We start from the raw sequence: 25665 nt of genomic DNA, 5'->3' as shown, positions 1-25665 counted from the left end.
GGAAGCAGATAAGAAACATAACTGAATGCGATGGAAGAGAAGAGATGAAGTTTCACTGCAGTAGGTTTCTTACTTTTTCATTACCTGTATGAATGTGCAAGAAATCAAATCCAAGAGGTTTGACAAGTGGGAGGAATAAGGTTTATGGTTACGGTTTAAGGGTATAACATCCCAAGACAACACAGGCCATGAGGGACGTCCTAGTGGAAGGCACCAGATAATTTCAAACACCTGGGGTTTGGTAACATGCATCGACATTGCACAGTACATTGGCCACTAGCATTTCACCTACATTGAAATGCGACCACTGCAACCGGCATTGAACATGTGCCTTTCAGGTCAGCAACCGTGCATCACAACCTCTGAGCCACAGCAGCGGCCGGGAGGAATAAGGTATTCAAAGAAGGCTCCCCAGTCTGGAAGTAACACATTTTGCCATGCTAGAGTTGTAACGGGAACAAAACACAGCAAGCTTGACAGATGCAGTGACAATCTTGTGTGCTCTCGTTTCAACGTGTTTGGTAACGGGAACGCATATGACCAAGCTAACAGAACGGCCGCAGGACTCCAGTGCTGACCTGGACCGTCTGGACCAGCTTGTTGGTCAACTCGAGGCAGGCCATGGCAGTCGAGATCGTGAAGGAGTTGGCACCCCGCTGCAGGCCCCGGACTATGCGGCCGTCCCGGCGGTATTGCTCCACAGGCAACCACACCAGGTCCCGCAGGCCGCTGACTGCGCATCAGATGCGTGCAAGCATTGTAGCCCAGGAACAATCTCTTGCAGTCATCACTGGCTAAGTACAGGAGTTTACTAACGACACATCGCTCTGAACTTAAGTGGGAGCGCAAAAGCAGCCTTCGTGCGCCAAAGCCCTCTCAAAAGTGTCCTCCCTGGAATTAAAAATTGCCACTAATATTTCGCATGAGATTTACCATGCCACTTCTGCTGAACAAGCTGCCGCTAGCTAGTTTTGTGGTCAACAGGAATGGAAACAATAGTTTAAGGTGCTTAGTTCGCTAGGCAGTAGATTCCCCGCACTGGTTTACCATTTGTGCACCCTCTGTCAAATGCTTATAAAATGTGACTTTGTCAAAGAAATTCCTTTCTATACAGGGCGCACTGGTTCGCACTTAATGGTGCAGTGCGCGACTGGCACAGCCAGAATTAAGCTGCACAAATATAAGTATTTACACGATTGTAAGTTGACCCCCCCCCCACATCACATTTCTGGAAAAAAAAAAAACTTGGAGGTTGTTTACACTTGCCCTTTAATAATAGAATGTGATAGCACTCTCCTGCGGCCTCCGCTTATCGCCAGCCGCTATTGGCTGCCGCGCGCGGGTGTGCCCTCACGTGAGCACATTCCAAAACGAAAATGTATTAGTCACTGGACTACTCGTCCTTACTAGCGCTGCCGCCGTGATTGCTGCTGCGGTCCCACAGCTCGTCGTTCTAACATCGTCGTGCAGCGAAATCCCGCATTTCGCAAACAGCCACATCACGACATCGCATAGAACAGCTGAACATTTTGCCTCGTTGCAGCCGCCACACCTATATCACCCGTTGCGAACGTCGAAATTGCGGCCCGGTGCACAGTTTGTTTCTTCGGCGTAAAGAAAGACAGCAATCTTGAATGTAGCCGTGAACGAGTGCTGGTCACTTGCCGGACCCGGAGCACGAATGACAAAGCACTACATTAAAAACTTGTGAAACGCGGCCAGCAGTAGTCAATGCGCCAGAGCCAAAGAGAAACTACGCGCGAGCAGCGTCGGCTCTTCCATCAGCTACAGACACTCCCCGGCGCCACTGCGGTTCAAAGTGGGGGTGCCGCTGCAATTGGAACAGCGGCCCTTCCATCAACTATTGAGACTTCCTTGAGCGCCGAGTGCGCGGTTGAAAGCAAACGAACAAAACTTGGACGTCGCCTATTAAGAGTAGAACGCGAATGCGTTATCGGCCGCAACCGCTTATCAGTAGCCGCAATCTGCGGCCACATGTGGGGAGTGCGCTGGTGCTGGTTTGCTGCTTATCGGCAGCCACCATCGGCCGTCGTGTGCGGGGTGAGGATGCCAGTTCTGCACGCTGACATAGCAGCTGATCAAGGCCAGAACCAAGAGCGATGCAACGGAGCTGAGCAGCAAAAATGCAACCATGCTGTAGCATGCCTGATATCTCATTTGTCTCGCCTTTATTTATGCTGCGATGCTTTGGTTTCGATTTTAAGTCGACCCCCCCACTTCAGATTTTCAAATTTTGAAAAATAGGTCGACTTACAATCGTGTGAATACGGTATTCCAGGCTGCATACAAATTAAGTTTCTTTTTTTGTAATAGTGCGCTCTACAAACTTTTGACTGCTAGAGTTACATGATGGAAAAAAAGACAAACGAACACAATGAGGAACACCAGCAGAGGAAAAGTCTTTACGGTACACAGAACACCCAAACTTTTGCACCAAGTATGACAGTGCACATAAGCAAGGTTGTGCAACAGAACCAGTGTCCAGTTCTATTCCGTACTCAGCACTGAAATACTAAGCTCAAGCAAGCTGCACACAACTCTGCCGCCACATAGAAGTAGTGAACCTGTGGTTTCTTGACAGCAGCAGAAAGATAGATAAACTGCCTTTTCATTTCCCCAACTGTGAATAATGAAAAATTCAGCTTGCAGCTGGTTATAAAAAAAAAAAGATTTCCTTTATAAGGCAACGATCACACAAACACTACACACATTCCAAAAACTTTCGCTGATATGATAGCACTAAGGACTTTTGCAGAGCATAACAAAGGCCACGATAATTAAAGCTGGCTCAACCCACTGTGCCATGCTCCCTTTATGAAAGAAACAACGGTTATCATTGCAGCAACCCAAACGAGAGAACAATGCCTGTCCTTGTCACAGGTATCCCCAATGTTGAAACTACCACACAACAAAGGGTAGCATGGCAGGCTTGTTTCCAGACCCAAACTAAACTAAGCTAATGGCACCACAACTCACAGAGCTGGACAAATGAGTGCATGGGGCCCACTCCTCCGAGGACGCTGGGCACCTGGTTCTTCTTGATGTCGTTGAGCCACTCATTGAGCGCAAATGCCACCAGTTTGTCAAAGCCCAGGATCCTGAATCGAACAAGCAGGTCAGAATGGAGGCATTAGAAAGCATGGACATTGCAATCGGGGTGTGGGCAACAGCATGACGTATGATGCAAGAGTTTGTCCTGAAAACAACTGGATGTTGCGGCTGTATGTTATGCTGGGTTGTATGGCAAATAAGCAGCTAAGGCACAAACCAAAATGTAGCACAGCCAACTTGTACACATTCATCACCACCACCTTGAAAACGAATTTTGCACAGACACGCAAAACCGAACTACGACTTGATGCCGGAGGGCAACAAACAATGCCGTTTTAACACTCATTAAGTATCATCACGCTCAATACGAGCTACAACACAGAAGCTCTGGTAGCGGATCAGTTCTCGAATCAGTTCGGCCACACTGGTGCTGGAAACAGATGCAGTTAACCGTCGATGCAAAAAACAGACAAGACAATTACGATAGTCGGTAATGCAAAGTTTGAGCGTATCTCTTCACACGCCACCTGCCACTGCTGGTGGTCGTGTGACAGGTGGTCGTGTTACACCGCTGCCAACAAAGCGGAACGAGCACCGAAGAGCTGCGCTCTAAAACAAAGTACCCTGAATGCTTGTGGAAGTTTGGTGCTCTGTGTGATGGTGCAGTGACTTACTATAAAACGGAATTACCTCAGCAGCTTCCCTTTGGATGCGCTGAAAGTCATACTGAGCGCAACAGGACAGTTAAAGTTGGGGTGAAATGAAGAGTACACTGCTTTCGAGAGCTTGGCTAATGGGATATCAAAGAAAAAAACAAAACAGCAATGGCTGCACCAGCTACACCACCTGTCTTCCACAGGCTCATGACCTATCGCTTACAGTTATGACGGCTGGCTAAAGGAAAAAGACTAATTTATTTACTCGATCACAACAACAATCTCCCTACCATTGGAAGTAGCGGTAATTCACAAAGTTTCAGCTTTCTATTCTACCACAATACTCACGCCATCTTGAACTGCATTGCTGCAGGTAAAAATAAAGATCACATTGGGGGCTACACAAATCTGGCATCAGCCACAAGATGCAGTTATGGGCAGGCATGTTATCCCACCTAATGGATGCTAAAATGTAATTACTGCCTTCACTGAAATATACCGCACCCTGGGGGATTCACTTCAGCACCTAAGACTAAATGTTACATTTCTCTAGAGTTAATGTATGGGAGACTGGCTGTTCCTCATAGCCTGAGTCACTTTGGGACGTTAAACCCCCATAAACGAAACTGACAATGAGGCTATGCTTACCCCTGTCTTGTCTGCAGTTTCTTCAGAGTGATCTCAAGGCAGTTCAGCTGGCCCAGGCCCATCAGCAAGCCAGCCACTGCACCCTGGATTATAAATTATAAATTTATAAGCCACCACGCATCACCAGAAAGGCAGAGAGAAAGACAGAGAGAAAAACAACAGCTTCGAAGAAGAAGGGAAATCTTGACATCATCTTTGTGAAACAACCTCTAAAGGCAGCGTCATATCTAAAATTCAAAAACTAGCGGCTTCAAACAACACTGAAAACTCTCCCTTAAAATCTGCCTAGCTGTATCAACCTTCAACACTTTGGACTAAATGTCAATGTTATCTAAAGTAAATGCATGGGAGACTTGACACTGTCGACCGATTATCTACAGTGCCTAGAAACAATGAAGAACTTGCGCCTGCAGCTTGGTTAAACTAATCTAAATTTGCCAGGCCAGTTTCATTGGAAGTCCGTGAAGCCACTGTTGGACTGAATGTGCCATACAGATGGCACTTGTTTTTTTAACTCACAAGCAACTCAAAACAGCCCAGCTCGATAGCACCAAGCAGTAGCAAGTGCAGGTGGTCACACCTTCTTTCATGCAAAGACAGTGTCATCATCATCGTACGCCTAACTGCACCCACTGCAGGTCAAAGACCACCTCTCCCACATGCTCATAATCATTGTCACCCTAACCGCAACCAATGCAGGACGAAGAACCCTCCCACATCTCTCCATTAACCTTATCCTGTGCCTGCTGTCGCCACCTCATCACAGCATACTTTCTAATCTCATCTGCCCACCTGACTTTCTGCTTCCCCCTACCGTTACCCTCACGAACCATCAGTGCCTTCACATTACGTCAACTGCCCAGGCCCGTTTCTTCTTCTTGGCTTCCACTGTGGTGTCATTAACTCACATTTGCTCGCCAACCCACTATACTCTCTTCTTGTTTCCTAACGTTACATTAAGATTTTCCTTGCATCATAAAAAAAAAACAGGGCTAAAGACAAGGCCTAAAAGAACAAGACAGGATGTGTGATTGTACTGTCTCATTCTTTCGATGTCCTAGTCTGCAGTGCTTTTTTATGATGAAAGGAAACCAACAAGCCCAACCTTCTGCCCTGATATCATTTTTCTTTCCAATGCATGGCCATGCCTCAGTCCATAAACTGTGTCACAGTGTGTCACCAAAAGCACCCCTTTCCCTTTTCTGACAACTTTAGTTACTCCCACACGTAACTTGGCCCAATAATGGCACAGCGTACAGAGATACAAAGCTGGCGAGGGTGCACACTGAATTCAACATCGCTAGTCAGCCGGATGCACCGAAGGCGTGCCAACGAGGATGCCGAGCAGCTAGCCCTCACCTGTTCCATGGCGACTCTCTTGCCATGGTAGTCTATCCGGATTGGGACATCTGGGGTGAATGCAAACGACCTGTGCGACAGAGATATGGCATCGACAATCTGTAAGAACTCGGCAACAAGTGCAACCAAGAGGAGCAAAGCTATGTTTCAGGCGCTTATAACAAGCAACATTCCAGAGTTGTGCGCATACTCTCATAAGTTCACATGCTGCGGACCCTGATGGTCTACTTTCATAACAAAAACAAAGTGCTGGCACTGCAACACTACAAACACAGACTGTGTGTGTCCAGTCATCCAAGCTTGGGCGCATAATGCACTGTGCACTCACTCAAAATTATTACACCAAGAATTTGTGCAGTAGCCCATAGGGCCACGAAGTGGCAATTAAAAATTCTTCCCTGTAGCAGAATCTTCTCTGAAGCGAATTTCAGTGTGTAAGAGGTTCAAACAAAATAACCCTCCCGAAGCAATCGCACACCAGGAAGCCATCTCAAAAATAAACTTCAGCACGGCAACTTTTGTTCCACTTGCCTTATGTAGAGAGGGGCAGGGCCTGAACTGGAACTCGAACCCGCTGGCGAGACGACGCGCTCGGTAGGGGTGCAGTCATCGCTAGCGAAGGCCACGTGCCGACCAGAGTCGACTGACGTCCGACTACTGGGCACACTTGCCCCTGCCTGCCTGTCGTCTGCAGCTGAAAAAAAACGATGATACAGCAGAGGCTCAGTGTAATGAGGAGGGATACAGTGTTGTGCATCTTTATCTTAGTGACTTTTGAAATTTTTCCTGCCTTAAACGCTGCCTCGTTTGCAGTGAAGCGGAGCACAGACCTTGCACGTTGCGGTAACCTTTGCTTTGTAGTAAGTTCGACAATGGCACTTACCTGGCTCGGGTGCACAAGATGGACACCTGCCATCGTCTGCACTGAGATCGAGGAACTGAAAACCATCAATGCCAGATTGCCGCCGTAGGGCAGTGATGGCGCCATCTGTTGCCTTCAGAGGAAAGCGGCAAAACACGAAAAGGAGCTAGGGCAAGCATTGCAAGGTGCGCGGGTCCTTTGATAGTGCCACCGCCGCCATTCGGCAGCTACCTGACAATGGTGGCTTCCAGTTCATTGATCTCTGCACGGACAATTACAGTTTTGCATCATGAGCGACTGAACCAGGTTACCACAGTGTGCAAGGTCCATGTGCAGTTTCACCACAAACAAGCCAGCGGTTAAAGCGCGAAAGATTTTAGCTACAACAGAGATACACAACAACACCACAGTAAACCCTCATTGCCTCAAAGTCGTGAAAGCATTAAAATAACTGATGAGGTATATATGCCCCTTTAAATATTTCTCCATTTTTATGACAATCTCAAGTTGTTAGCGCCCCATTGTGGGTGAGTGGCGGCGTCGTTGGCGCACTACACCACGTGATCATCTTGCAGTCACGCGACACTGCATGACCATGACATCACCAGCAGCAAGGAGCCGCCTAAGCGCACTCTGCACATGTGCTGGTGGAGTCAATTCACTGCATCGCAAAGAGCAAAAGCACAAATAGTTGTGCTGGTCAAACAGATTAATGAGAAAGCATAATTGCAAAGGCATTTGTTTTTAGCTTTCTGTGACTTTCGGGACAAATGGAGTTTTGAGACAAGTGAAGCGCACAAATTTTTCAACGCATGATCCATGCCTCGCAATAATGGGAGTGCTGCATTGCCGCTAATAACTCCCGACCAAATCAGGAGGCTTCCCTCCCACATTCCTTTTTTTTCTTTCTCTCACCTCTTGACACTGCAAACTCAGGAGACTCGGATGGTGGTGAGGACGGAGAGACAGGTGGATTTGAGCACAGATTCGTGAAGAAGTTGATCAGGAACAGGACAGCATCCTGCGCACAGACAGAGAGAGTAAGCAGAACGTTCCAACGAGACAGCCCTGCAGAAAACAAAGCAATCTAGAAACGAGGAAAGCAGCTGCACAAGAGAACAGGGCAGCTGTGCAGGGCACTGGGACAACGGAGCTGAAGGGCAGCTGGTGTTAGAACAGTCCATGAACGTAGCGATAAAAACGTCAACAACTCTACAAACCACATTTCTAGCCCGCAACTGCTTGCAGAAGTCAACCCAAATCATGCAACAGTAGCAAGTACCAGCACATCAATGAGAAAAAAAAAAAAACTACAATGTAGACAAAAATGGCAGCAACATCACCATTTTTTTAGTACTGACAAAGCACAAAATTGAAACACAAGTTCCACATTCAACAAAAGCAAATTGATTCCGAGCTTCGATGGCCACACACAGGTAGTGCTACAACACGGCGAAGGTTTACAAAGCTGCTTTCAAAAGCTGACCTGTAAAGAGTTACTGCATGTGCACACTGCAATAAACAGTGACAAATCAATATGTCACTGTGCAGACATATCCACACGCACACATAGTGCACCACTTAGCCGCCGCGGTGGCTGAGTGGTTATGGCACTCGGCTGCTGGCCCGAAAGGCGCGGGTTTGACCCCGGCCGTGGCGGTCGAATTTCGATGGAGGCGAAATTCTAGAGGCCCGTGTACTGTGCGTTGTCAGTGCACGTTAGAGAACCCCAGGTGGTCGAAATTCCCGGAGCCCTTCACTACGGCGTCTCTCATAGCCTGAGTCGCTTTGGGACGTTAAACCCCCATAAACAACAAAAAACAACACAGTGTACCACACACACATACCACAAACACATATCCAAATGGTGTACACCAGAGTGGATAACATACTCAGACAGGTCATGAAGTAGAAATCTGCACCTCTGCCAATTGTCTGGGCAGCTAAATGCCACTCCCAATCCAAAAGTAACACTTAAACATCGTGCCGCTCGGTTATTCCCCACGATTGTGAGCCTCTATGCATACCTGGTCAGCGTTGATCTTCAGCGGCTTGAGCGAAACCCGCATTTCGCACTCCTGGACATCGGGAGACTTGATGTCGGGCCGGACACGTACACACTTGAGACTGACCTGCATATGCCATTAATTCATGCATCCACAACTGTAGCAGGGTGAACAGAGGGCTATTCGATCATGCAAAACCCAGAGCCGTTCAGTCTACCCCGTATTCACTCTTCCAGTTTTATTGTATAAGAGCCGCCCCAGTGGCTCAGTGGTTATGATGCTCGGCCGCTGACCCACCCGAAAGACACAGGTTCGATCCCGGCCACAGCGGTCGAATTTCGATGGAGGCAAAGTTCTAGAGACCCGTGTGCGATGTCAGTGCACAGTGCATGTTAAAGAACCCCAGGTGGTAGAAAGCCCTCCAGTACGGCACTTCTTTCTTCCTTTCTTCTCTCACTCCCTCCTCTATTCCTTCCCCCCCCCCCTCCCCCTCCCCCTGCAAGCTGGGTTCAGGTGTCCACAGAGATGCATGACAGATACTGCGCCATTTCCTTTCCTCAAAAACCAATTTTTAATTTTCACTCACTCAGGACAATGGAAACTCACAAACACAAAAGCTACATTTTCTCTCAGGATTCTGCTGATTTTCTCAGTGCCAACATCCGATCACCCTGCTCACACAAAGTCAAGCTGACAGGAATTCATGGTGCAGCATACCATGTTGGCGTGCGACTGCCGTGGCTTGGTTTCCGAGGCGTACTGATAGAGGAACTTGTTTATCCGAGACGAGGCCAGCCGGTCTCGGACCTCCACATCCTGAATGAGCAGCACCTGCCGCGACGCATGGTACGTGTCCTCCGGATACACCTCATGCTGGAACCGGATCTGCAAGTACGAACAACAACAACAAGGCACGACTTCCAGGCTTAAAGCACCTGCTAGAAATGCACGTTTACTAACAGTTCTACAACACAACTAACAACACCTCCTTTCAAAACGAACTGCTTTCATGCAATTGACTCTCAATAATTCAAACGCAAAGGGGACATAAAATTTATTTGAACTGTGTAGAGTTCAAGTCAAGGGGACCATTTTTAATACACTTTGCTAATGGGACCAAACCGCCAGCTAGAATTAACCGCATGTTCGCGTTGTTTGAGTTCAAATCAACAAGCATTCACTGCATGTAGACAGACAAATGCAGCAGACAGTGACTGATGACAATTAAACTCGAAGTTAGAGGGTGAGCAGGGCCAGGCTGCAACAGGGGATGCCGCAATAAACCTTTCTCAGCCTTTCCTGCTTCACATTACCTTGTTCATGTGCAGTTCCATGAGTACGTCCTCCCGCCTCCCGGGACCACCCCTGTGCAGTTTCTTGTGGCGGGGTGTCTGTGGTGGCGACTGTGGCTGGAACTGCAGCATGTCCCCTGCCGAGAAGCCACCCTTGCAGAAGCTCACGTTGCCGGCCAAGGGCTCCAGAATCACATTTGTGTAGCTGTGAAATCAGGGGGGGCAGACAGCACGCAGTCACGCAAAAGCCACAAAAACTTCTTGTACGACACCACCATTCACAACACTCTACTACCCCATGCCATGAAGCTACTTCTCCCCCGTCCACGCACCAACTGCAGTGGGCTCAGCGGCTACGGCGTTCGGTTCCCAAGCACAAGGTAGTAAAATTCAATTCCTGCCTCCAGACCAATTCTGACTACCTAGGGTTCCTTAACGAGCACTCACATCACACAGCACAAGGGTGTTTTCACATTTCCCCTCCATCGAAATGCAGCCACCATGGCCAACCATTGCCAAAATTTGATTCTGTGTCCTTTGGCTCAGTAGATTAACACCATAACCACTAAGTCACTGTGGCAGTCTTTTGGCTCAGTAGCTGAACACCGTAGCCACTAAGTTACTGCGGCATGCTGGACGTGAAATACAAAAAGTGCCTACATCATACTACGCAATGCCAGCGCAGGTTACAGAACCCCAGGCATTCAAAGTAAATTTCAAGCACTCTCCACTACAGCATCTCTCTCTCTCTTGTTCCCCTTCCCTCAAGGGGACCGCACCACTGTGACTCTCAATGGCCACCAGCACATTAGTTTCACACAAGGCCTAGGAAGGCCTTGATAGGAGCACCAAAGGGTAACCATGAGGGCTAGTTAGTGTGTCTGAAACATAACAAATGTAAACAGCAGCGGTGTCCTGTGTTCTTCCCCTTCTTATGTTCCCATTTCATAGCACTACTTTCACTGTGTTTGATGCCATAACCACCAAGCTGCAAACGCCGCGATTTTGGCCGCAAACTCGAATGAACAAGTTTAGCCATTTCTGAATGTTTAGGAGGTTCTAATAGCTTGAATAGTAAAAGCGCAGCACAACTCAAACAGCAAGTACTGCATTTACAAACTATTCTCAATTTCAAACATTCGCACTCCCATTACTGCTCAGTTGGAACCTTTCACGTCAATGATGTCATCCATGCAAAAAGGCAAAGCGCTATGCCAACACACCAGTACTACAAGGAACCAAAGAGCACGGGCCGCCTTCAAATAAGAGGCTCACCTTTCTGGCTCCTCCTCATCATCCCACCGACCAGAGCTTTTCTCGGGAGACCTCAGAGCATCTGATGAAAACAAAGTGAACACCAAGAAGGCCACTGCAGTCAGGAGCCAGTGCCACCTTCACCTCACCACACCCCGAGTACATTATGATCCACATACTAAGCCTAAATTCCACTGCAAGTTGGACAGCACTAACTGTGCTCCCATGCAGTCACAAGTGTAGCAGTATGAGCAGCCTTCCAAGTTGCCTGATTTGTCTAAATCACCTTTGTTCTCCCCGTGGCCAAATCAATAAGTAAGTAGTATTCTAACTATATATGCATCATAGGACATTTTTACATATTTCTAAAGGCACAGAGACTCACAGCACAGAGCATGAAGAAAAGGACTGTGGCCGCAAAAATGTTTTGTGCGAATTCAAGAGAATTATAGTACACCCGGACTTGAAAACTTTCAAATGCTGAAAAACCAAACGTTTGCTCACAAGTAAAGGGGTTAAAATTATAACAATGAAAAAAAATGTGTTCATAATGTTTCGTGTTGTTAAGTCTCCAAGAACACGCCTCCAGAGTAAAATACTAGGTAGAAAACAAAGTCATCAGCTAAAAAAAACTTGTTCAGACACTGTGCAACACTAAAAAATCTCACTAACGTCTCTAAAGCTCGTTGTGCAACTGCATGTGACAAACACAAACATTGCTCTGGAGATGCCTGTGTGACAAGCTTTAACTAACATTACTACAGTTGAAACTTGATATGACGAATTAGTGATAACATCAAACTCTTTATAAATATCGTTAACGAATGCATGCAGTTTTTGCTTCATATATCGAGCGTGGTTGGCTACAAAACTATATCAAATCCCCCAGTGCCAAGAGGTATCCACTCAGATGGCAGCTGGCCAGCTTTGCCGCGCTACACAAGTGATTAGCGGTGATGCGGTGAGCGTTTGTGCCAAAGTCGTGCATTTATCTCGCACTTGCCAACAGCGCCACGCATGCGTTCACACTGTAATGCGGGGAAGCCAACATAACTGATGCCCCTCCTTTCGTGGCCTCCGAAATCGCTGCAAGAGCGTCTTTGAAACATCACCGAAACTTTAGAAAGGCCTCCTTGCTTTTATAACAGGGGTCACCTGAGTTGCCATCCCCTGACTGACCAAACTGTGCTGCTCTTGAGAATTTTTTTACGAAATTTTATAATACAAATTTTGGCTATATCGAATTATTTATTTTATTATCTTTTTACCCGTTTGCTACAACGATGTTACCATGACTAAAAAAGGCCCCGCTTTATTGGGTCAGTACTTTCTTGTAGCTCATTTCAGTGCCACAACTGAGGGCTTATCCCCACAACAACGCGGCGCACAGATAGAAAGAAAGAGAGGGGGGAGGGGGCTCACTTGGTGTGACTGAGCTCTCAAAGTCGCAGCCGCCGTACATGTGCCAGACAAGCGTCATCTCCCGCAGCGTGTACTTCTGCACTGCCTCAGGAAAGTTGCGCGGAGCCCGCAGCTGGTCCGTGTTGCGCGCCGTCGACGAGAAGTAGTTCTCCTGCAACTCGATAGGCTCCGCGACCAGCACACGGATCTGGGTCTCGCCACTACGGGGCTGCGAAAAACAAACGAAAGGAGGATGACCCCAGCTCAGATTATGGAACGCACAAGCTCCATCCAAGGTGCGCACCTTCTATGATGTGCAGTGGGAAAATTTTCCCGACATGCTGCAGCCACTCGCTCTCATGTGCTCCTTTCTCGTCACGGCTTTTGCGCCACGAAGTGGAAACAAAGAGCAAAATTAAAAATTGCTTCAGAAGGCAAGGTTTAAAAGCCAATGGAGACGACCAGAGGAGACAAAAGGAGCCAGGCAGATGAGGATAGAATTAACATTTAAAGAGAAAAACAGTTGCGGTGTAAAGTCTGCTGCACCGCACGAAATCTACGGCAGGTGTGCCTTTAACTGCTTGACGTTGAGAGGCGAGACCTTTGCGTTGCGGTAGATGTAGATTGGCTAATGTTGATGATGATGAATGAGCCTAATTAAACCAAGTTCAATTAAAATCAGTTGGATTAAATTCAATTAGAGTGGGGCATGAAAACCAATACACAGAACTCACTGGACCAACATGCATTAATGCAGCCATTAAAGGCACACCTGCCCTAGACTATCAAGAATACAAGATCTTGTCAGCAGCCACGCAACAAAGGATAAATCTGCTCACCACAATCCCCACACCGGGGTCATCTCCCAAGATGCAGAATTCTTCGTCAGAATATGACGAGTCTATCACTGGTGTCCCATTGGACTCGACCTGACTCTGCGAGGAGGCAGTGCTTCTGCGAAGGTTCTCATCGTCGTTCTCGTGCCTCGAGCGGGAAAACTCGACATCCTGCTGCATGTTCCGGAGGTTGTTGTCACCGTACCGGAGCTCGTCACTGCATCTTGCGTCCCGAAACCCATCATCGCTGTCTTCGTCATTCTCAGCAGCGTCAGCTTGGATGAAAGATGGTGGCGAGTCATCCTCTGCACAAACGCATGAATGAGAAAGTGTCATCAACCAAGACATTAAAAATATCCTGCACCAGACCTAATTTTCCTTCCAAAAGCTTACAATAAGTACCACATTTACTTGCATAATGCATGCACATTTGTTTTGCCAAAAAAAAAAATGGTGCTAATTTGGGAAGTTCGTCGATTACACTGGGTAGAATTTACCCTACAGTAAATTCAAATTTTTGCAAATTTAATTGACTTACATACACAAGGCACCAGTCAAACGAATATTCTGCGAGTAGATAGGGCACCAATGTTCACTGATCTTGTCCTAGAATACAGTAAGTAGCCGACCCGATTTTTTTAACTCCGATGTGCAATATTTCCTTCACTGCACAATCGTCACGCACCTCCTAGGAATGTGTACATATTTACAACCAATACTTCTAACTCTGTAGAGCTTGAAAGTTTGGATTTTTCAGACTAAATAAGTAGCAAGCAGGCATCATTGCCACAGTCAAGTCGACACTGTACTGCCAAGAAATGCACCATCCCGGATTCAATGTGCCGATGGATTGGCTTGGATAGATATAGTAATTTCTGTGCCTCTCTTTGTTGCCACTCCAGGCAACAGCACACACCAATCTTCTTTTTCAGGTCTCGTGTAGCAAGGGCAGCACAAGAATCGCAGCCTACAAAGATAAGTGTGCAATCGTGTTGATAATGCAACAGCGGGAGCATCCTTAGAGGCTGAGATAATGCCACCATCCATAGAAAAGGGAGCGGGGAAGTTGAGCAGAGGCGTTCACAGGAGCCTACCACTTTGGCCATTTCCCTCTCTCGGTCTGACCGGCCATCATTGCCCTCGAACGAACTCTGTGTGTTGCTAGCATGCAATGTGCCATGGGCACCTCAGGTCCCGGCATAGCGGAAGCATGACTCTACAGTAGGATACAACTTAAAGAAATAGCAGTTAACACTGGGCCATGGTTCGTGGTGTACTGTATTACTCCGCTCGGCAATCAAAAAGTAAATAGAATCAGCTTTTTAATGTCTAACCATATTAAATAATAATAATTGGTTTTTGGAGGAAAGGAAATGGCGCAGTATCTGTCTCATATATTGTTGGACACCTGAACCACGCCATAAGGGAAGGGATAAAGGAGGGAGTGAAAGAAGAGAGGAACAAATAGGTCCGTAGTGGAGGGCTCCGGAATAATTTCGACCACCTGGGGATCTTTAACGTGCACTGACATCGCACAGCACACGGGCGCCTTAGCGTTTTTCCTCCATAAAAACGCAGCTGCCGCGGTCGGATTCGAATCTGACCATATTAAACAAGCCAGGAATCAAGGTTATAGAGCTTAGAATTTTTTTTTTCTTGTGATTTAGTTCCTTGTTTAGGTAAAAAAAAGTTTTAATGAACTACTTTTTTGTCGTGGAGGAATTCTATGCGGCGGTGCTGATTGTGGGCAGAGCATCACTGCAGACTTAAGCTGTATCCGACTACAGACTTAAATGTACAAGCTAATATCATCACCTGTGGATGAAACATGGCAGAAGGCAAAATTAGCTATCTCTTTATGCCGATTTTACCACAATAAATTGATTCTTCTAAAGGTCACAAATTTCTCGGACTGTTTGGTGACCATTTTTCGTGTCTCGCAGAGTCTGAAAAATCAGTCGACGACTGTATTCACGCGATCATGCATCAAACCCAACCCCCCCCCCCCCTAATGATAAAACCAAATGAAATCTAGTAATCATCACTACAGCTTTAAAATGCTGTAAAAACAACAGCAAAAGGTGCAATATCCCTCACTCCCAGAAAATTAAGAAAAGAAAGGAGCTTTCGTGTTCACAAACAAATGAACCAATAAATCTGAAGCCTGTAGCTCATGACATTTAAGCTTTCAAATGGAGGCGCATGGCATGCAATAAATGTCATGAAAAAGATCACATAAAACATCGAAACGGAGTCCAAAGCTACGCTTTGCAAATCTCTAAGCAGCAGGGGCATTCTTTGCTGTTAACGAGATAATCAGTGCATTTTGCAGTGAATAAAATCAGATACTCGGCGTGCAGCTAATTCAGAGTGCCTCACCAGTGTTGGGGCTCTGTGAGCCAGACGCGGAGCTGCCCGATTCGCGCATGGCTTCGGCCACGAGGCTCTGGAAGTGGTCCGACACCTTCATGGTCACATGGTTGAAGTGCTCCAGGAGGATGGGGCCACAGCTACCACCTGGGCTGGGCTAGAAGGTGCAAATAAGAAAATAAGAAGCACTATTAGCTCCAGACTTCAAGCAGACTAATATTCCTAAATTTAAAAAAAATGTTGAACAAAACCAAAATCAATTTTTGTAACGAGAGCTGAACGAAGAAAAAAAAAAAACACTCGACAAAAATTTGAATGAAAACTAGATACTGTGTCAGGTGGCGCCAGCTGCCATGTCAGGCAATGGAACAAGGATGCCAGCAGAGCTTAATTCTCTTGATTTTTTCTAGCCCCTTATATTTTCGCTATTTGCTATGCTGAGCTCCAGACCCAAAAGATAACAGTGACACTGAAGGGCAGACATCAATGCAAAGTATCTGATCGGATTAGATTCTAAATATATCCATTGTACTACTCATGCCCACAGGTCTTTAATCATGCCAGTTCAAGGACTATTATTAGACACTAATTCAGCATGATTCAGCACACTATTCTATTTACAGGTGTGCAGATTGCTGCGTCCCACCAATGGTAGCAAAATAAACTGCACAGCACTGCTTAAACGGTGCAAGTGCTGCCAACAGCTAAAGAACACAACTCTGCTGCTTTCCCGACAATTACCGACCTCAGGTGGGGGGCTGGGATCGCTGGCGAGATCCCCGTCACTCGCCAGGTAGGTCACCAGGGCCTGCAGGGCTTGGCAAGAGTCAACGCAGGTCCTCAAGTTGGCAAGGTTGTTCGACGCTTTCATCTTGATCGTGGACACCCGCTGCAAAACGTGCAAAAATGATTCCATTAGAAAGCCCGAAAATGGCAACTAGGCAGGAGGCTGATTCAGCGTAACAGCAAAGACAAGTTCAGAACTCGTGTTCTTGTCTTTTTTTAATCATTTCCTTTCTCAAATATAAAATTCGTTTACGGGTTTGCAAACGTTCGAATACAAACAAAATATAACTATTTAGTTCATATTCGATTCAAGAAATCGACATTTGAGAATTTTCAAATATTCAAAAATTTCCCAACACTCAGCAGTGATTGGATACCGTGGTGAGGTTCATAAATCCATCCATGGCAAAAACCACGATATCTGGGAAAAATGTGCACAGATCGAGTTGTCGAGAAAACCATACAAATGAATCCCCCTTCACTTTCTTCTTCTGTCGTCTATTCCACGGGCCGATCACGTTCGTAGGCTGCTAGGCTTAGACCTCATGCGGAATCCCAAAAGTGGGATTTCCCACATATCGCATGCGACAAGGATAAGATGGCTGACCACTCACTTTGAACAATTACAATGCAAAAGCATGTTCTTTTCATTTGGTTCTTTCATGATGCGCTATATAGTTAGTGCCCACACTTATGAAATTTGTTGTGTAGACTTCACAACTCTTCTACCATGAGCTCCTCCATTTAGTTTTGGTCAACGATGATACACAGGAAAGCCCACATGTGGAATTTCGCATGGGGCTTCCGACGTGGGGACCAAGTCGAAGTGTCACCGGCAGAGCAAAAGGTCCAAGTAAATATTCCACCCAATGCATGGCACATTGTAGCTCATGCACATCTAATGTACGCATAATGAAAGGCATGACGACGATAGAAGGACCGCTGTCGTTAGGCCAAAGAAACAGTCTGCCGGCCAATCAGTTTTGCTTTCTTAGCTTCGTTGCCAGCCCACGGCAACGGAGGCTGTTGGCCGCGCATTCTCTAGCCGTTCGAACCCAGCTGCGCATCGCTTTCAAATGCCGACTGGCGTGTCAGTGGTCATTTCTTTTTCTTTATAGAAGCAATCTCACCATTTCGATGCCAATGTACTTTCCCCTTGCTCACATCTGCGTTGTTCTTCCATGATGCTACGGTGAACTGTACGCTTGTCGCATGCTGTCCGCTGTTTGCAAGATGCTGCCTCCAGGCTTTACTGAATTTTTGCATTTTAAAGAGTTGCTTTTCTCAGAAGGGGATGAGGGGTATTTCATAACTCGATCTTTGGATAATTCAGACATTTCTTCCGATTTCTTGAACTGCGAATTAATTAGGTTTACTACCCATCGTGTTATTTTCATGGATTTAATATTTTCATTCATTTTGCATGACTACATTACAGGTTGCATACTGTTACATTGTCTGATCAGGCAGTAAGCAGTTCTGTGCACATAATTTTATTTTTATTTTTATATGGTGCTGGGTCTGCCTAGCTTTGTTTAATTTCAGTTGCAAGGACCGTACAATTAAAAAAAATGAGAATGTCTGGCAACTTTAGGTTGCTTGGTTTATGGGGTTTTAACGTCCCAAATCGACTCAGGCTATGAGGGACACTGTAGTGGAGGGCTCCGGATAACTTCGACCACCCTGGGTTCTATGACATGCACTGACATCGCACAGTACACGAGCCTCTAGCATTTCGCCTCCATCGAAATGAGAATGCCACTGCTGGGATCGAACCAACTGATTTTTGGTCAGTAGCTGAACACCATAACCACTGAGCCATCACAGTGGCTGTGTCTGGCAATTTTAATTCTTCTGAAATTTTTTCAGGCTGAACAGAAAAATCTGATTTAATATCCGAAGGCATTTTTTCTTCGCATTCGCATTCAATTCATGTTTTAAAATATCTCAATATTCACATACCTTTAACAAATATACATCAGGCAAGCTCTCACCACAGAGCACAACTATGAACATAAGACTAGTTCTTGGTCACTCTCCCGATTATGCCCCAATTTAAGCATGGCACCTTCAAAATTGTTGTGCCAACTTTTTTATGTGCAATTTAATGCCCCAAACAGTAATGTAGGCTACGAGGACCATCGTAGTGGATGGCTCAGAATTAATTTCGACCACCTAGGGCTCTCCATCACGCACTGAAACCTAACAGCACAGGGGTGTTTTAGTGCTTCGCTTCCACTGAAATGTGAACATCACAGCCAGGATCGATTTCCGCAACCTTGGGCTAAGCAGCCAAACACCATAGCTACTAAGCCACCTATATGGGTTCTTTCAAAATGGGAGTGGGTACATGCGGGACAACATTCATTACAAAACTTACTTCACTACACAACCTTTCAATCATGAGCCAACAGCAACCACAGGTCAGGCAGTTCAACAGATAAATGTAGAAGGTCCGCTTGGAAACGAGGCAAGATGTACCACTCACCTGGCCCGGCACGTCTGTCGTTCGGGCCGAGATGTCGAACAAGTCGGTGTCACCGACACAAACGTAACCTGAGAATGACACGAGGAAAGATTCTTTTTAAGAAAAAAAAAAGAGTAGGGACAAATAATTTAAGAAAATAATTCAAAACTGGTGAGAGCAGAGCAGGCTTTATGTATCTCTACATTTGATCTCCCGGTTCCCGGCGTGTCAGCATGTCAACGCGAAATATTGCATATGACAACATTTAAATATTTCAGCACGTCAAGCAGCAAGGCAAGCTAACAGTCCCTGCTAGGCACAGCTTTGAAGCAGGCTTTGCAGAACAAGACAAGTGGCCCAAAACTGTTTACCTCCACTAAGTAACATTATTATATAAACCTTTGCAAAGGAGCGATAAGAAACGAAAGCTATGCCTGTCGAGAAAATAAACGACGCCACTGCAGAGAGCGCTGCCTTCCGGCTGCCTTCAAGCCATAGCAGACTCGCTGCATTGTCGGTCAATGAAGGACCAAATTATGTATTCATGCTGTGTGGCCACGAATAGAATCATGTGACCAAGCCTTGGGACAGCTCAGATTTTTCAAGACCCCGTCAAAAGCACACATGCAAGGTCACTACTGACATCTCTTGGCAGTTAAAATAAGCTGGTTTCACCAGTGGCTTACTGGCAGGTCGTGTTGCACCCAAAAAAATTTAAGGATGGAACGCATAAGAATTAGGGCTCCAAAAATTGGTGCTGCACCGAACGTGTTAACGAAGTATGGCAGTCAGTACAGTCTTCATTACGCAGATGTTTCATTTGCCGCCTTTCCGTTTTTAAGAGCTGGGCAAAATATTCCAAAATAAGGCCGATAGGATAAGAACAGTCTCGTTGAACTGTCCTCGCACCAACCACACACATAAAGGTGCTTGCAGCGCCACTTGCCCACCCTGCCTTCGGCCGCACCTGGCTACGCAGCAAGCGATGCCCTACCAAACAGCAGCAACCAATCTTAACAGCATACGTGACAACACATGACATTGGTGATGCTGCGAACGCTGGGGTCCAAACTCCATTAGTATGAAACGAAGGCGCTTACATCTTGCGTCTTTTTTTTTTAGCACTCCACAAAACGAAATGTATCTGCATTCAGCATACAGGCATACTGTCTACAGTAACAGTTGTTTTATGGCACAGCCATACCTACAATAAATGATACACAGTACTGGTCACCTTAAATGCATGTTGCCAGCAGAGAGCATTCATTGATCGATCTGTTCAACATTCCATCATTTCTTTTTATTCTTTCTTCCGGTTCCCAAAGCTGGAGGCCGACCGATACACAACATCAGCTAATATGAGAGTAAATATGGTACAGTGAGCCTTTGTCTCTGCATGAATCGATTATAGCAACAAGAGTGACTTTCTCATTTTCATTTTTTGATAATCAGAATTCGCGTTATATGACAGTAAATACAGTATGGCGTTCATCCGCGAGATGAATTCCCAAATGCGATATGGCGCAAGAGAAACGAGCTGTTCAAACTACTGCTCTTTCTCGCAAACTTGGATCTTAAAGGTTCGCACAAGTGCACTGCACAAGCATCCCATGGCCATGAAAACGTTTCCAAAACGTAAAACGTAAAACTAGGCATTACAGCGTTCAAAAATCAAGCGAGAAAGTGAGAAGCAAAAACAACTTCACACTACCATTGGCCAAGTCGAGTGGTTCATCCTTGGTCACCTTGTCAGTGATGTAGAGAAGAACTTCCTCTGCAATTATTCTTTAAGAAAAAATAAGAAAAAAATGCCAAAAAAAAAGATTATTCAGATTACCAAAAGCACTTAGTCTTGCAGCTGCACTGATGTACAGGTAGGTGGTAATATGAAAGGAAATACACGATGACCATTCAACCAATGATTAGTCCCCATGTATGAGCAACATGCATAAGTGTTGTCATAGGATGATGCAGACTAGAAACGAACTTCAGATGATTAAGGTTGTGTTCACCATGCAGCACTGACCAGTAGCCAGCTGCGCAGCATGGACAAGGCATGACCATCGACATCGAAGTGTGAAACACGTTACACATTCACATCAGTAAACGCAAACCTACAAATAGGACTCCTTCGGTTCATGCAAAACTGTTTACAAATTCACTCCAGCCATTGTGCCAGTCGAGTAAAACCTTGGTGATATGTTTTTAAAGAAAATGCGGGTAAAGCGAATAATCCGGTAAGAAGTATAATCAAAACTGGCTAAATCTGAAAAATGCAAATTGCTAAATGAGGTACAAAGAGATTTACTGACCATTCCAATTCGCAGAAAGGTCAGTTAGCATACCCTGGCACAAAGTCTCAACAGACCCTTTTCTAGCAATCGTAGGATTCAGTCAGCACTTGCGTCGTCTGATGCGCAGAAGGAACTTTGCAACACATCCAGTGCGCCGACGGCAACAGCGAAAGTAGCTGAAATCGCATCCTCGTCATTTTCGGAAGCTTCGTCCCCTTACATAGGCCAATGCACCGCGAGGAAGCTGCCGCTGTAGCTGACTGTCACAGTGTTCTTACTTTTCGCGCCGCATTCCCCGGACCCAGCCAACTTGTATGTAAGTGCTTCAACGTAGTTCTCATATGCTTTTCCACCTTGCCCTTAGGCACCATGAACAAGCCATTGCATTTCTCCTCTGCATGTTTTGCCCTCGTGGGAACAACCGTTCGTATGCTAGCGAAGTTTTTTTTTTTTTTTTTGGTGCTTCGTTCCTTCGCACCACCACACTACAGAAAAACCACCATGGCACATGACAGCTGCTGCATTCTAGCTCTGAATGTTGCATGCCCCCAGGTTCGGCCCACTTGTATGTTTGCACATGCGCTGTTGGTCGCAAACATATTAGACGACCAAAGTTTTCCGAAATTTCAAGTGTAGTAGCTGAGAAGGCACGTTTTCCGGTTTTCCGGGAACGTATTAGGAGGAAGGAGGGGGAGCCAGGACATGAAAAAAAAAAAAAATTAATGAAATTACAGTTTTAACCCTTTGACACGCTATGTACACAATTGTGTACAAACACAAATGGCAGGTTTTTCTGGCAGCGTGCTGCACCTAGCATTGATGTCCTTGTTTCGGGTGAATTGTGCCTCTTTCATGTCTAAAACAAGGTGGTTTTTTGTGCAAAAAACAGAATGGAGTTAATAGCATTTCGTACAACAGTGAAAGGGGTAGCATGTCGCCCGCCATTTTTATGCAGATACATTTTGCCCTGAGTAAAAGAATCTGTTTCTTTAGCACATTTTCGGAAGTAATGTACACTTTTGAAATAGCAACTGATTTCACGCTGCTTCAGGTGTTTTCCAGATAGGTCATGAAGTTCGGATGTCAAGATTTCGGTTAATTATGACACTTTTCACAAAATATTGCACATCACTGTAAAAAAATTTACTGGTATTTGGCACCGCAACGCCAACCAGTTTATTTATTCAAATACCTCACGGGCTCCGACTGGAGTATTATGTGAGGGGGGTTACATAACTGGGGTGGGAAAAAGAAGCAAGTAGAACATGGTTACTTTAACATCGTTATACAAAGAACAAGCAACCAACCAGAAAATAGAACTAAATTGAAAAACTAAATTGAAAAACGCACTACAGAACACACTTCAGAAGAAAATGCTACTTATTTTTTCTTTGAAAATAACATGATCTGAGATGTGAACAATGTTATCAGGAAGACTATTCCAATAAATGATTGCAGGGGGCAGGGCTGATGAGTTGAATGCAGTGGTCCTTCCCGAAAGGCGCTTAAAACTGAGGTGATTATGCAATCGGTGAGATGTGCGGGCCGGTTTTGTAAGGGGTAGTGTGAAGGAATGATGGCTGTAAACAATTTTATGGAAGAGGCAGATAAGTGCTATTGTTCTGCGAGATTCTAAGGATGGAAGGGATAACGAAGCCTTAATGTTAGTTATACTGGAATGTCGGCAATAGTTGCGAGAAATGAAGCGAGCGGCACGATTTTGTACGCGCTCTAGGGAATTAATTAGGTACTGTTGGTGAGGTGACCAAATGGAAGATGCGTATTCAATTTGAGGGCGGACGAATGTCTGATATGCGAGCTGGCGTGTGGAAGAAGGCGCACCTCTGAGGTTACGCTTTAAATAACCTAATGTACGGCTAGCTTTGGCAGCAATTTTTTCTATGTGGGTTTTCCATGAGAGATTAGATAAAAAGTGAACGCCAAGGTACTTGTACGATGACGCAAGAGTGACTGGACTGTTGTTAAGCGAGTAAGTGAAAAGGTAATTAGACCGTTTACGGCTAAATGTCATTAACTGGCATTTATCAGTGTTAAGGGACATTAGCCATGATGAGCACCAGTTATTAATGCGATGTAGATCTTCTTGAAGGGCGATGTGGTCATTAAAGGAGCGGATTTTGCGATAAATAACGCAATCGTCTGCAAACATTCTGAGTGTTGAGGTAATGCCTAATGGGAGGTCATTGATGTAAATCAGAAAAAGTAACGGGCCTATTACACTACCTTGCGGTACGCCTGATGTTACATCAATTAAATGGGATGAATGGTTATCAATAGAAGTGAATTGTTTTCGAAATGATAAAAAGTTTCTTATCCAAGAAATTGTTAATGAATCGAGGCGCAATGATGAGAGTTTCGCTATTAAACGACAGTGTGGAACGCGGTCAAAGGCTTTAGCATAGTCTAGGAATATACAGTCGATTTGAAGATTTTCGTCCATACCGTGAAAAAGCTCATTAGTAAATTCGTGTAGTTGTGTTTCACATGATAACCCTTTTCTGAACCCATGTTGTTTTGAAAAGAAGAAACCGTTGCCTTCTAAATGTAATGCCGTGTTAGATGCAATGATGTGTTCGAGAAGTTTGCAAGATATACATGTCAGAGATATTGGGCGATAGTTAGCAACGTCAGTTCGGTCACCGGATTTGAAAATTGGAATAACTTTTCCAATTTTCCACTCGCATGGTATCTCGCCTGCTGAAAGTGATTGCCGAAATATATGAGTGAGTATGACGCTGGAATGAGCCACGGTATGTTTCAAAATTTTCGAATTAATCTTCCAATTAATTTTCTAATTAGTCTTTCTTACGACCTGTAAATGCTATTTACGTGGAACAATATTTGTTTTCGAAGGAAACAGAACGACGTGTGAAAGGGTTAAGAAACCTTCAGGGAACATGTATTCTTATGCGCCGATTCTAAATATATGTCATTTAATTTCATATAAAACAATTCCTCGAGCACTTAGGCAATTTTTATGCATGTATTTTGTGGAGAGGTTTGAAAAAAATTTGCTGCGTGAACTTGCTGAAATATATGCTATTGGGTTCTCTTGACACCAAGGAATGCAATAAGGGTAGAATTGTCTTCCTGCTTATCATAGAAATTAAGTTATAGGGTTTTGAAGTTGCCACTTCAGAAATGCGAAGAAAAGTGTGTATTCCTGTTTCTGAAGTGGCAGCTTCACTACCCTATAAATCAAGTTCTATGATAGCAAGGATGATAATTTTACCCTTATTGCATTCCCCGATATCAAGAGAACCCAATGGCATACATATCAGCGAGTTTTCCGCAGAAAATTTTCTTCAAAGCTCTTCACAAAATACTTGCATAAAACTTACATAAATGCTCAAGAAATTGTTTTACACGAAATTAAGTGACGTATTTAGAACCAGCCCACAAATATACATGTTCTCTGGAAATTTCATAATTATGACTACATTAATAAAACTTCATTTTCAAGACCAGGCTCCCCCCTTAACTGCAAGAAAGAACGGCGTAACTATTCTATGGGATAACTTTAATGTCTGCGATTGTGAGCGTAAGAGCAGGGAATGTACCAACAAGGCTTTACTGTACGTCAGAGGCGTGAGGGTGTGCTCACCTGAGCTGTGAGGTGGTGGTGTTGGCAGTGATGTTGCTCGATATGCTGAAGCTGTCCATGGTCACTACAGTCTGGTAAGGTATGTACAGGGGCCTGAAACACAATGTGGCGCAAGGGTGAGTACAACATCTGCATGCCTCTACACAAATACAACATACACGTAGCCTTGGAAAACAACATTAAAGCAAATATTTAAAAAATAAAAGCACTGCAGGCAACTATAATCAATGCCCTGCTATATGTATAATGCCAGCGACATGGCACACAAAACTGGCCATTTTGCAACCTGAGAATCGCTTTGTACTGTAATTTCATTCCTGTCCACGAAATTAGAGCAGCAATTAGCAATCGCTATAAATTTACGACAAAATTAAGACAGCCGAGACATAACAAGGCCGATACAAGTCACCGCATTTTTCTTCTGGATGAAATTATAATGCTAGTGCAACGACTTCCTTCATGAAGTGTTTAACAAGTGCTTCAAAGTAAGTTCTAGATGATAAACACATCTTTCATTTATAGAGAAGCCTTACAAGGCATGGCCACCTATATCCAGTCAAAACACTCAAAATGGGCCACGGCCAGCTGAGCAAAGCCAGGTCCAAACTGCCACAAAACAAACTGTCAATGACTTCAATGGTGTTCAAACTAGACACTAGTCATGCAACAAGTGCGCATGCATAATGCAAGCAATAAAATAGCGAGCAATCACGAAACTGTAATAGAATCTTGAACCA

The 25665-nt window shown here is 45.2% G+C and overlaps 1 protein-coding gene across 2 annotated transcripts in view; it reads right to left on the bottom strand.

The window, feature by feature from the left end:
• Positions 1-25665, bottom strand: part of Atg2 (Autophagy-related 2) — an 85137-nt gene that overhangs the window by 3457 nt on the left and 56015 nt on the right. For both annotated transcript variants that reach the window (XM_077665917.1, XM_077665918.1), the window contains exons 25-41: positions 24929-25021; positions 20721-20794; positions 19031-19098; positions 16502-16645; positions 15766-15913; positions 13390-13691; positions 12572-12779; positions 11171-11231; positions 9917-10100; positions 9321-9488; positions 8625-8729; positions 7513-7618; positions 6267-6429; positions 5736-5805; positions 4377-4459; positions 2998-3119; positions 579-733 (exon numbers count right to left, since the gene is read on the bottom strand). In XM_077665917.1, the coding sequence (XP_077522043.1) occupies positions 579-733; positions 2998-3119; positions 4377-4459; positions 5736-5805; positions 6267-6429; positions 7513-7618; positions 8625-8729; positions 9321-9488; positions 9917-10100; positions 11171-11231; positions 12572-12779; positions 13390-13691; positions 15766-15913; positions 16502-16645; positions 19031-19098; positions 20721-20794; positions 24929-25021 (2254 nt within the window). The remainder of the gene's footprint in view (positions 1-578; positions 734-2997; positions 3120-4376; positions 4460-5735; positions 5806-6266; positions 6430-7512; positions 7619-8624; positions 8730-9320; positions 9489-9916; positions 10101-11170; positions 11232-12571; positions 12780-13389; positions 13692-15765; positions 15914-16501; positions 16646-19030; positions 19099-20720; positions 20795-24928; positions 25022-25665) is intronic.

The sequence above is a fragment of the Amblyomma americanum genome, chromosome 5 (assembly GCF_052857255.1).
Source record: "Amblyomma americanum isolate KBUSLIRL-KWMA chromosome 5, ASM5285725v1, whole genome shotgun sequence".
NCBI classification, from domain to species: domain Eukaryota; kingdom Metazoa; phylum Arthropoda; class Arachnida; order Ixodida; family Ixodidae; genus Amblyomma; species Amblyomma americanum.
Note: the sequence above shows the minus strand (reverse complement) of the source record. Positions and strands in the feature narration are given on the sequence as shown.